The sequence below is a fragment of the Canis lupus genome, chromosome 17 (genome assembly GCF_011100685.1).
Source record: "Canis lupus familiaris isolate Mischka breed German Shepherd chromosome 17, alternate assembly UU_Cfam_GSD_1.0, whole genome shotgun sequence".
Taxonomy (NCBI): Eukaryota; Metazoa; Chordata; class Mammalia; order Carnivora; family Canidae; genus Canis; species Canis lupus.
Window position 1 is genome coordinate 52,224,517 of NC_049238.1, and position 12,923 is coordinate 52,237,439.

General features: G+C 43.7%; 1 protein-coding gene across 3 annotated transcripts in view; it reads right to left on the reverse strand.

The window, feature by feature from the left end:
- Window positions 1-3,490: 3,490 nt before the first annotated feature.
- Window positions 3,491-12,923, reverse strand: part of AP4B1 (adaptor related protein complex 4 subunit beta 1) — a 30,627-nt gene continuing 21,194 nt past the window's right edge. Inside the window, exons 1-11 of one of the 3 annotated variants that reach the window (XM_038561816.1) lie at window positions 12,723-12,842; window positions 12,446-12,613; window positions 10,644-10,868; window positions 10,038-10,168; window positions 9,513-9,660; window positions 8,221-8,717; window positions 6,934-7,017; window positions 6,032-6,135; window positions 4,998-5,205; window positions 4,495-4,776; window positions 3,491-4,231 (exon numbers count right to left, since the gene is read on the reverse strand). In XM_038561816.1, coding sequence (XP_038417744.1) covers window positions 3,807-4,231; window positions 4,495-4,776; window positions 4,998-5,205; window positions 6,032-6,135; window positions 6,934-7,017; window positions 8,221-8,717; window positions 9,513-9,660; window positions 10,038-10,168; window positions 10,644-10,868; window positions 12,446-12,558 — 2,217 coding nt within the window. In that variant the 5' untranslated portion in view covers window positions 12,559-12,613; window positions 12,723-12,842 and the 3' untranslated portion in view covers window positions 3,491-3,806. Of the gene's footprint in view, window positions 4,232-4,494; window positions 4,777-4,997; window positions 5,206-6,031; window positions 6,136-6,933; window positions 7,018-8,220; window positions 8,718-9,512; window positions 9,661-10,037; window positions 10,169-10,643; window positions 10,869-12,445; window positions 12,614-12,722; window positions 12,843-12,923 lie in introns of those variants that run through there. The other 2 variants (XM_038561815.1, XM_038561817.1) reach the window with 2 other exon arrangements.

Genomic DNA, 12,923 nt, shown 5'->3' on the forward strand with positions numbered 1-12,923 from the left:
CCTTATAGAATCAATGTTGTAAGGCTAAGGAAATGAAAGTCTACTTTCTCTTGGACAATGTGAGCCTTCATTATAGCATCTTTGAGAACTGTCCCATCCCTTCTCCCACGGCCCACATATCCTTCACTATTGCATTTCAAGTACTATCTCCCAGTCCAGTTAGTACTGAAAAATGAGGCCAGAATGTTTTCACCATCATTTGCTTCTTTTGCTGCTGTGGCCATAACAATTTACATCCTGCTCTCAAAAACCTCATCACCTTTTATCATTGGCTCAAAGCCTTGTCATCTGCACCATGTTTGCCTGTGAATGAGGATCCTTGGCTACAACTCCTCTCAATGTATAAATCTCTAACTAAAATATAAATTATTTTATAATGGGTATATTTTCTCATATACCCAATATATGAGAAAGAGATAGAATAATTGTAACGAACTCCCATTCAAGAAAGGGGGTGGAAGAAATGGAGGCATGTAATAGTCCATAGCAATAAGATTATGGTCAGGAACTACATAAATGATTGCTTCTGCAATGTTCTGAAGCACCACAGTCATCAGTAGGCACCCATTACATGTGTTACATACTATTTCCCAACCAGGATAGACATTAGAAGGCCATTTTTCTAAAAGCACAATATCAACTACCCTCAAGGATTTTTAAAAAATATGCATCTACTTATGTCACATCATCAAAGCATATGTCTGCCAAGGCTAGAGAGCTAATTTCTAAATTAGCAAAACTAGGCTACAGTTAAGAGGAATTGTTGCTTTACTGAGATCATTTTAAAAGTACACTTTTCAAAAGCAACAGTTTCATATTCTGTTATGCCCCCATACATTACAGAAAAACAACCAAGTAGGACTTAATCTTTTAAAAGCTCCAATAACTGGGATCATTTTAGTAACATTTATTCAATTACTGAGCCATACCTAATTTTCTTTAGGTCAACATTTTTATTGTAGTCTTTAATTTTTAAAAAAGTCAATTTACTTAATCTCCACCATTTATATCCTGATGCCTTATAACTCTAAATTGGCAGCACTTAACACTTCCATTTTATTTCTTTGAGTACCTAATTGACATTTATGGTTTAACCAAACAAGTCAAACTATGGAAAAAAGCAATTCTAAAGCCGTTCTAATCTCTCTAATGTAATCCCTAAGGACCCAGGATTGAGATCATTCTCAATAGGGAGTGATTTTGTCCCACCAGGGCACCTTTGGCATTGTCTGGAGACATTTTTGTTATAACTGGGGGTTCTATTGGCTTCTGGTGGGTATAGGCCAAAGACGCTAATAATCATCCTACAGTGCACAGGAAAATCCTCCACGACAAAGAATTATCTGGCCCCGAAAGTCATTAATACCACTTTTTTTTTTAAAAAGATTTTATTTATTTATTCATGAGAGGCACACACAGAGAGAGAGGCAAAGACACAGGTAGAGGGAGAAGCAGACTCCATGCAGGGAGCCCAACATGGGATTCGATCCCGGGTCTTCAGGATCAGGCCCTGGGCTGAAGGCGGTGCTAAACCGCTGAGCCACCCGCGCTGCCCCATTAATACCACTTTTGAAAAACCCTAACCTAGATGGACTCCCATTATCATTTTGTTTGGTTGATACAATATAACAAAACTTACTTCGAACACCAATCCAAAAACACCATCAGAATCTAATTACTTACATTCATTTGATAAATATTTATTGAGTTATCACTATGTGGCAGACTGTGGAGATGGAAGAAGAGAGTACCACAGTCCTTAGAAATTATCCAGGTGGGGGGATCCCTGGGTGGCGCAGCGGTTTGGCGTCTGCCTTTGGCCCAGGGTCTGATCCTGGAGACCCGGGATCGAATCCCACGTCGGGCTCCCGGTGCATGGAGCCTGCTTCTCCCTCTGCCTGTGTCTCTGCCCCTCTCTCTCTCTATCATAAAAAAAAAAAAAAAAAAAAAAAAAAAGAAAAGAAATTATCCAGGGGGTAAAACAACTCACAGAATCCAGGCCCTTGGGACGCCTGTGGCTCAGCAGTTGAGCATCTGCCTTTGGCTCAGGTGGTGATCCTGGGGTCCTGAGATTGAGTCCCACATCGGGCTCCCCAGAGGGAACCTGCTTCTCCCTCCTGCTGTGTCTCTGCCTCTCTCTCTGTGTCTCTCATGAATAAATAAAATCTTTAAAAAAAAAAGAAAAAAAAAATCCAGGCCCTTGCCAGAAAATTCAATGCTGTCTGTTATCTACTCCTCTTAAGAGCCTAGTTGAGAGAAGTAATGAATGAAAAAATCTTTTAAAGGTATGCAAGTCCATTTATGTACCTATATAGTAAAAGTCTTTGAATTAAGCTAGATGACATTTGGACCATGTTATCGTTAAGTTCTTGAAGAAATGCCCTCACTAAGCTCCATGTTAAAGTTATGCTCTTCATTTTCATTAAAGAACCCTGTAAGTCATGAGAAACCCATTACTAACTTTCTGTAAGAATCCTGTACTTATCATTCAGTGCCACCTATGTGAAACTACATGTAGATTCCTTTTAAAAATGAATATTGATGGGGCACATGGGTGGCTCAGTGGTTGAGCATCTGCCTTTGGCCCAGGTCCTGATCCTAGGGTCCTGGGATTGACTCCCACATCAGGCTCCCTGCCAGGAAGCTGCTTCTCCTTCTGCCTATGTCTCTGCCTCTCATGAATAAATAAATAAAATCTTAAAAATTAATATTGGAAAGTTTCTTCCCTCTGATGACAGTTATATACCTATTTCTCTTCACCTTGACTGTCAAATCACTTACGGAGCTAAATTTGAGGCTCTACTGCATCAATTATGTAGGCCCTTAGACCTGAACATGTGCGTACTTCCTTATCACCAACCACGTTGGTCTTAAGTAGTTATTTCCATTTTTCCCTGTTGTAGATCCTCTGGTTATCTACATTTCACTATCTATACTTTAAATCATTTTATTACATCTGCTCTTAAGTTGCATCAGTTAATGTATGAAATGTGGGCAGGTCTGAATGCAACTGAAAGCAGAGAAGAGTGACAGGAAACCATTACACCAGTACTGCTAGACACATGCCCTGGATGCCAGGACAGCCCGAACAGGACCGATAATGAGAGCAGCAAGGGTCACAGAAAACTTCCTGCAAGAGCTCATGACTTCCAGTGTGCATGACTTAGCAGAACACTGTAAGACAAGGACTAGATGGTATTAAAGAAAGAAGATAGGAGGGTGAGGAAATGTTCTAGCCAATAAGTAAAAGGTATCAAAGCACAGAGGTGAGAGAGCCTTGTGCATTCAAGGAATGCTAGTGGTTTGCTTTTTCAAGAACAGTGTTTGGACGAGCAGTGAGACAGGACACCAAAGAGTCACTTTGGATGCTACTTTGAACTCTGGCCTTGAAAAGTGTGATTAGAAATATGACGCCAGTGAGGAATTTATTGCAGTAACACAGGGAAGAAAAGATGACCCCCCCAACACACACAAATGATGACTTCATCAGTTTCCATAAACATTGAGCATCTTTAATTAGTAAAACAATCCCTAAAATGGATTAGAAAAGAATCCAAATCCTATCCTCACCCCATCCCATCCCCTTACCAACATTAACCTTTTCAACAACACCTGGAAAAATGGGGTCATTCACCTAGAGGTATGAGAGGAAGAAGTCAATTGTCTTCGGACAAAAACATAAGAATCCTGATTCTGAGATTGTCCATTCTCTTTTGCATTTGATAATATCTGGACTTCAAGCAATTCTAATCAGAAAAACTAGAACTCTGATAGCTACTCCTCTCAGGACAGGCAGCAAGAACCTATTAGGATTTTATGTCTCCAATGGTTCCAAGCACAGTTTCTAATACAGAAATAAAACCGTTCAGTGTCTCAGTCCTCGGCTCATTCTGTTTCACAGAGATCTGCATTTCTGAGTTCTCGGGCTCCAACAGCAGTTCTGTTAGAAACAGGCAGCCGGTGTCATCCTGAGCACTGAGGTAGGCTTTCCACGGGTGAGCCCCAGCCCTGCTCATTGCGATGGTCTGGATATTCACTACTTGCAGGGCCATCTGGAGGGTGTCAGGATGGACTGCTCCCTTCCAAGGGAATACTTGCTGATGAGCAACTTTCAGGCTAAACCAAGTTTTCTCAAAATACTCAGCAGTAAGCTGGCAATTGGGGACGAGCATGAGGGCTCCAGAATCTGGTTCTTGTACTGTCTCCTTGTGCTCTTCAGGAATCAGGGGACCTAAAAGAGGCAGAAAGCTTGTATAAGAGATCTTCTTAATCTATATGAACTATGGTTTTTATCTAGATTTCCAAAAGTACACAATGTGACTTTTATCTTCGGATAAATGGTTGAAATAACCAATGAAGAACTTCTTTGTTGCCCATCAAGACTTCAAATTCAGGCAACAGCCTAAGATGTAGCTAGGGTACTCTACTTTCTACCAGTCATTGCAAAAAGTAAAGAATTTTCACGACAAGATATAAAGTAAGAACTATTTTTACCTGAGGAGGCAAAGGATGCAGTGTTAGGAAGCTCTGGGCCCCGATGCTCTGCCCCCTGGTATTTAGAGATGGCTGCCCAACGGGCTTTGCCATAGACCGGCACTAGTGTGTTGAAGTCTGAGGCCCAGCTATTCACAGGTCTTTCCGCCTGATCCTCCAAAAGTCCAAGAGAAGGGTCAGATTTAGGGCTACACAGGATCCGCTTCACTTCATCAATGCCAGCTAAGAGAAGGCGATAATAGAAGAGACCCCGGTCCCGTACTGCCATATCCTTTTCTTCCTCTGAGGTTAAGACAAAGACTGAGTTAATTACAAGCAAAAACAAAAACACTCTTTCTACCCTGTGCCAACCACATGGCGGGGGGAGGGGGGGAACGACACTCCTAGAGAACATTAGCATCATTAACATTGTCTTCTTGGGTCCCAGACATGACTTACCAAACAGGGTCAGCTGTCAGAATGTTTACTATCTGACAAGAACAGTTTCCTTCTGAAGAGCCTACCTATGCAGTAATGTAACAGACGCCCCAGCATGTCCTGGCACTCAGCAGGTCGGCAGAGGAAAAGGCGCAGCAGTGCAGTCAGTAGCTCCATCTTCACCGCTGGAAATGTCTCTGACTTCACATTCTCCACAAAGTCTTCTAACACGTAGGGAGCATTGGGAATTCTTTCCCCATGGACACCAAGGAGCCAAATAAGTGCCTGTTTCCCCTGGGGAATAAAGGAGTAAGAGCTCAACATTTGGCTGTCCCAAACACAATGGCAGGTTGTGCTTCCCCTGCAACATCGGCAGCAAAGGTATAATCTTTTATTTACTTCAACTTGCATTGTATCGATCCCCTGCACCCTGACTCCGCTCTCTACAACAAATAGGAATAAAATGTTACTACACAAAAGGAGACTCCAAACTCCCAGAGCCTGTGTGGGTTATATATTAAGGCTTCCTCAGTTTGGGGACCTTTGCCCCAATCTGGGCTTTATTAATGTGCCAATGGAAGCTACTGAAAGATTCCTCTAAACCACTTCATGAATGTAGTAATTAACCTAGAGTGCAAATCGAGGTCATATGTGAAGCTTCTTAAAAACCTTGGGATCCCTGGGTGGCACAGCGGTTTAGCGCCTGCCTTTGGCCCAGGGTCTGATTCTGAAGACCCGGGATCGAATCCCACATCGGGCTACCGGTGCATGGAGCCTGCTTCTCCCTCTGCCTGTGTCTCTGCCTCTCTCTCTCTGTCTCTCTGTGTGACTATCATAAATAAATTTAAAAAAAAATTTTTAAACTTAAAAAAAAAAAAAAAACCTACCATCCAGGTCTACCACTCCTGAAAGTTTGTAGGCCTGCGGTGAGGCCCAAATACCACATATGACTCTGATTCTCATTCCAGCTGAAAACACCATGGTCTAAATCTTGGACTCAAAACAGTTCAAGAAAACAATACTATCAAAGCATTTGTGAGAGAAGAATTAGATTCCATTTTACAGAGCAGGGTCCCAAGCATTTCTCCTCTGCCTGAAGTAAAGGAGAATTACCACCTACCTCGCTATCCTGAATGTTCTCCTCACAGCCGGGCAGAGCCTGACACACAGCTTCCGTACACTGAGGACACAACCAAACCAGGTCTCGGAAAGTTTGCACCACCACTAAAACACAGCTCAGGATACAAGAGCACACGATTAGAGGCTCCACGCAGGAAGGAATCTTAAAAGAAGTCACATATTCAGACTAGATTGCTACTGTAATTGCTACTGAATTTCTGTAAAATGGGTGTTGGAGGGGTGGTCAATGATTACCTGAGAAATGTTGGACATGGGCAATAATTTCTTAAATGAATGTTGCCCTTATTGGATTGGCTATGAGGATAAAGGAGCTAATATATGCAAAATGTACAAAATGTGCTAATATGTGCAAAAGCACATTATAGAATGTAAAGCAAATGTGAGGTCATATTATTGTTGAAAGCTATTCTGAAGACAGTATAAATGGAGCTACCATGGCTGGGACTAGGGTAAGGCAAACAAGGCACTGGGGGTGTAAAATTTAAGAAGACACATAGGGTTAGCACTTGCACGAACCTGAGAGTGAGTGCCTCTTTAAATTTTTACATCCTGGGGACCCTGCTTGCCTCACCCTAGTCCCAGCCCTAGAAGCCACTGCTGACATAAAGCAAAAAGAGAAGTAAAAGTGGGGAGTTAACAAGCATGAGCATTCTGGTACCCTTCATTATCTACAGAACAGCCTTGTAGTTATGGCAACCTGAAGACCCTCTACCTATTGGATCTAAGACCTTATGCTATTTCTGATAGCAACAGATGATGATGCAAAGAAAAGTTTAAAGCTCTTATTCAACAACAAATATTTTATAAGCAACTGCTACGGGGCAAGCAATTGACCAAAAAAAAAAAAAAAAAAAAAGTGCTCAAAGGGTAGCCAGCCATTACCTGTGGTAATGTGCTCTTGTCGAAGCCCCAGCAACTCTGTTAGAATCTGCACACACTGATCTGTGTAGGTCCTGGCAATACCACCTACGGAGGAACAGAGAGCAAAGTGGTAAGTCAAATCCTAGCACCTCATTTTTAAAAAACTTCCCATCAGACAAAGACAAAGAGAACCAAAGATACCCTTAAAAAATAATTACCTCTTGCTTGATTAAATAACAATCTGTTTCCTAAGTTTGGTAAAAGTGAATTTTCCATTGAACAAGGTTGAAAACTTTCAGCAACAAAGGTATTTATGTGGCAGCTAGATACGAGGCATCGCGGGCTGCAGATCACCTACACAGCAATGTCCTGCCAGGAACACTTGACAGCAGTCACCTGACTGCAGGAGACCCTGCTCTCCTCTTTGTTCTCTCTTCCTGCTCCTGAAAATAATCATTCTTTATTCTAATATAAGGGTTCCTTCTCCTCTGCCACTTGAAGCCCTCCAACAAAACATAACTCCCCGGCTGCTTTCCTTTTGTGAGTCACTGTGGCCTTTTGAATTCCAGAGTAGTATGAAAAAGCCTGTAAGGTTTCGGATTTACTCTGTGTTGGTATGTACTTAGCACAATACATAGCTCGTAGCAGAAACTCAATAAACAACTGGCCAACTCACATAGGACTTTTTTTTTTTTTAAGATTTTATTTATTTATTCATGAGATACACAGAGAGAGAAGCAGACACAGGCAGAGGGAGAAGTAGGCTCCATGCAGGGAGCCCGATGCAGGACTCAATCCCAGGATCATGTTCTGAGCCAAAGGCAAACGCTCAACCGCTAAGCCGCCCAGACATCTCTGACATAGGACTTTGAGTCTGGAAAGTCGACTTCCAACCCCAGGTCAGGAACTACATGACCTTTCGGTCAATTTAATAACCTTTTTGTTTCTGGGTCTCTTCATCTCTAAAACGAAGTGATAATACTTGTCCACTTTTCCTGACTGCCTCTCAAGATGGTGCTAAGATGATATACAGGAAAACATTCTGGGTAGCAGCCAACAAAAGGCAATATAAATTTTAAGTACTCTAGTTTGAGTTACCTGTGTTCTCTCTCTTAGAAGATATGGCAACACCAGTGTTGACAAAGAAAAACACCTCCCCCCCACTCCTGTCTGCGGTCACTGACTCTATTCTTTGGTGCATAGTAATTTGTCTCTGACGCAAGATTCATTCCCTTTTCTTCTCTATGGTTCCACAGCTTTCCGGTTGGTCGAACCTCTCCAAAAGGAAAAAAGGCAGCAGATACCTACCTATGGCAAAGATGGCGGCCTGAGCAAAATCGGCTGACACATCCGTACAGTACCCTCGGAGCTCCTCTAGCACCTGCTGTACATTTTCGTCGTTCACCAGCTCACACAGCACCTCCACCTTCTGCAACTTGATGTAGTGGGGCTCCGAGTAGGAGCAAAAAAATTTTTTGTAGTGGCTGCTAAAGTGACCGGGCAAACTATGCAAGATCTGACGCACATGACATAGAGCAGCAAAACAGAGCTCACGGCTCTCTGAAGAACAGGCAGCCAGCAAAGGTCCCTTGACTTGCACAAGCACATCGGTTTGTACATGGGGGAATTTTTTTGCCAAGATTAGGAAGAGTTTTGTGGCCCCCATCACCACACCAGGGCTACTACTCTTGAGAAAGCTATCTAACAGATTGAGAATGTCAAACAGCTCCTCCTCACTGCGGGGTTGATAGCGTAGCAGAAAGTTCAATACTTCAGCCTGGCCCCATTGGTCCAGTTTTGGCATTCTAGCCAAAAAAGAAAAGAAAAGTGTTATTTTAGCAACCAAACTAGGACCATCTGCATGCAAATGCCATGTCACCAGTCATCTGTTCATCACAAGGAGGAAATTCTCAAAACAGTCTATGCCATAAAAGAATTATTCTTTTTATGTACTATTTAAACTTTACACAAAATAGGCTTTAAAGTCTGAGTTGAGTTTACAGTACAAATTCTCACTTATCCAAGGCCACAGACCATGATCACTATACCTAGATCCTGATTTTTTTTACAGTTTAAGATAGCATAAATGCTTCGTTTGGGGGAACATAATGATTGTAGAGGAGGACAGAACCTATTTCCAAAAAAAAAAAGAACCTATTTCCACGGGATATTTCTGCCATCTTTCCATATAATCAAAAGAATCTAAGACAAATAAAAGAAATTCTCTCAGTGAAATACAAGAAAGTTAATAGTGATGGTTGACTTTACTACTCTAAAGAAGTTGTTCAAGATGTCTCCTTAGAATAAAGGAAAAGGAGTGAAAATATCAGTGAGGGTGACAAAACATGAGAGACACCTAACTCTAGGAAACGAACAAGGGGTAGTGGAAAGGGAGGTGGGTGGAGGGTTGGGGTGACCGGGTGATGGGCACTGAGGGGGGCACTTGGCAGGATGAGCACTGGGTGTTATGCTAAATGTTGGCAAATCGAACTCCAAAAAAAAAAAAAAAAAAAAAAAAGATGTCTCCTTAATTTAACACGTCAAGATCCCACTAGGATGCAGATCTCATAATAACAAAAAGAGCACTAAGGCAACCAAACCGATTTAAGAGATGGTGGGCGATGGGCTTGTTGATGACAACACCTCCTTCCTGTTTCAGAATTTCTTCTAGAGACCTCAGGCAATTCACAACCACAATTGGATCCTGGTCACGCAGCAAACTGTATAACTCATTTACCAGAGCACCGTCTATAAAAGAGCACAAAGATCTCAGATAAAGAACAGCTTCAGAGTCTCAGGAATAGAACCAGAGTAATAACTCCAGGTAGACAAAGCTGAACTTCTCTGCCTCAAAAATAACAAAGGCAATAACAAAGTGCAAGGCAAAAAATTGCCATCTCCATACTGTTCTAAGTAGCTAATCCAATGGATCTCACCTGGGCCCCCAAAGAAAAGACTTCTCTAATCTCAAAAAATACCAAACCAGCCTTTCTACTTAAAGAGGCAAGTACAGAAGTAGGGCCATATTACTATTTTCTACCAAAGTCATGTCATCTTTTACAAAACCATACATATAATGGAGACACAAATAAATACTGATCATGATGGATTACACTGAAACTTACCCACTTCAGAGTCTCCATGAAGATTATGCATCTTGGCACAACCAAGGACCGCCACCCTCCTGACATATGAAGCTTTATCTCGCAGGCCATTGAGAATAGGCTGTTGGATATATTCCTGCACACCAGGCATCCTAAGCAACACATCCTGGAGTCAGCCAGATCTTGAAATACTAGTTTTGACATACTTCAGCCCCTATTCACTTAACAAGAGGGTTAGTAGATGTTTGAATGTACCTCTATCACATCATAAAGAATTAGGGAAAGCCACTGCCCAACTTAAAAAGTCAGACTTGATTTTTCATTTGGAATAATACTCCAGGGGCAGCAAAAATATATTATCTACATATTATCTATATTTACTGACTTGTTTAGAAACCTTTACCCAAAACCAAAAACTATTTCAGTGAGGATGGAAAACTCCCTTTAATGTAACCATATGACATAGTTTTTTTAAGCCTAAGCAATGGCTGAAAACCTGAGTTCAGGTTACAACAGCATTTTCCCTAGTATTACGAAGCTCAAATAGATTATCACCATTGAAAACATGTCCCATGATCTCCTGAATACATCAGCCACTGATAAACAGTCAGGGAAGCGGGTACTCACCTAAGGCTACACATGCTCCGTAATGCCAGCCCTCGCACCATCGGATTGGGATCCGAACAGTCTTTGCACAGCGTATTAATAGCCAAAAGAGCCAGATCTGGTTTCAGGGGGGCGTATGTACACATGTACAGATAAACCAACTTCTTCTGAACAATATCTACAGTGGCACTCGCCTTCACCATTTCCATGAAAACACCGGACATGTCCAAGCCCTGAGTCATGTGCCTGAAACCAATACACACAGTAGAAAAAAGTAAAATACATAATCCCCAGCCGACAACAAAAGGCATTTTACCTATACACATCCTGGCTATCCAACTGGATTGTGAAGGAAGCAACCACATCTACCTTGCCTATTACACTGCACAATACTTCACACTATGGGCCTACCACAAATGTTCTATTCATTCAACAAACACTTATTGAATTCCTGGTACATTCCAGTGTAACTCAGCTTCTACATTCCAGGGATATGCTCTGGGGATATAATCTTGAAGAATGCATGGTCTCAGATCTCTAGGAACTCAAAATATGACTAAGGAGCAAGATAAAAAAAATGCCACTAATTACAGTACCACAGGTAGGTATTAAAACAGAAGTAACAGACAAGGTGCAGTGGGGATCCAGAAATCTAATACTGCTAAGAAATCATAAAATTGGGGGTATCCCTGGGTTTCTCAGCGGTTTGGTGCCTGCCTTCGGGCCAGGGTGTGATCCTAGAGTCCCTGGAAAGAGTCCTGCATCCGGCTTCCTGCATGGAGTCTGCTTCTCCCTCTGCCTGTGTCTCTGCCTCTCTCTGTGTCTTTCATGAATAAATAAATTTAAAAAAATCATAAAAAATGTTTCCAAAGGGGAAGTAATACTTCAGTTGAATGAGCTGGAATTTTCCAGGCAAGTGTAGTAGGTAAGTAATGCTACACTCTGCGAGTCTGCAAGTAGTTCCCTAAGCAGGGTGTTCTTTGGTTGCTATGATAAGAAGTTTGGACTTTATTCTGTAGATCACTGTTTCTCAAGCGGTGGTCTCCTACAGGAAGCAGATGGGATGTCTGTTTCCAATGCATATTCCTGGGTTCCACGCCACCTTACTAAAAGCAGTATTACTGGACCGGATGAAAATTTTACATTTTTTAAAAAAAGCACCCCAAGGGACTTTTGTGCATACCAAAGTTTGCAATCCACAACCACAGGCAAGAGTTATGCATTATTCAAACTCATATGTTGGGAAACTTGACTGAAATGAGGCAAGGTGACCTACTGGTAAGCCGCTGCAATTGCTTTGATAATAAAACCAGAACAGCGGTGCCAACAAAAAATAAATAGGTAGAACTTTTTAAGGAAAAGAAGATGGATATCTAGAACTATATATCCATACCATCTGACCAGAGAAGTGAAAATCAAGAGTCATCAAGACTGATTCCCTCCCCTGGTCAGCTGGATGGTGACATTCCTCAACCCAAATACCAGCGGAAGAGCAGGTTTGGGGAGAGGGGCAGGACACAGGTGCTATTTTGCATGTCTTTGAAGAAACATCCAGAAGGGAATGCCCAGCAGGCAGTAGGATATGTGGGTCTGAAGATACAAAAGGCTTTTTGTCCCAGATTCTATAGGTCTAGAGGGAGTCAGCAGTGTAAGTTCCAGGCACGGGTGTAGCCACTCTCCCGAGTAAACGGAGTCAAGTGGGTCCCCCGGGGGAGGCTGCGAAGGCCGGCGGGGCAGCAGGGCGACCCGACGTGCCCTGCCCGGTGTGAGCGGCCAGGGGTGGAGGGCCCGCGGCGGCGGGGAGCGCGGGCCGTGGCTGATACCTAATCACTCGCTGGATGACATTCCGGTAGCGCAGCCTATCCGCCTGAACGTGAGGGTTGCACAGAGCTTTCTTCAGCTCCTTCACCACGTCCTCGGAGCCCAGGTACGGCATCGTCTCCCGGCCAGGAGCAGTCCCCGCGGGCTCCTCCCAGCCCTGACGGGGGAACCTGGGCGAAGCAAAGGTCGGTCGGCGAAGCGCCCCGAGGCGTGAGGTCGGCCCCGCCTCCGCTTCCCCCGGGCCGCAGCCCAGGCTCCACGGCCCGGCGAGCCCCGCACCCGCTCCGGCGGTTCCCTCCTGGGGCCCGCAGGCCGGCTCGCTCCGCCCCGAGACGGCCCCGGCTACCCCGAGGCCCTCCGCCCCACTCCCAGCCTCGCCGCCCCAGGGCGCGGCCCCCTCCCGGCCGGGGCCGCCGTCCGAGCGCCTCCGCGCGGCGACCCGCCCCGATAGGCCCCGGCCCGCGCCCTGCGGAAGTCCCG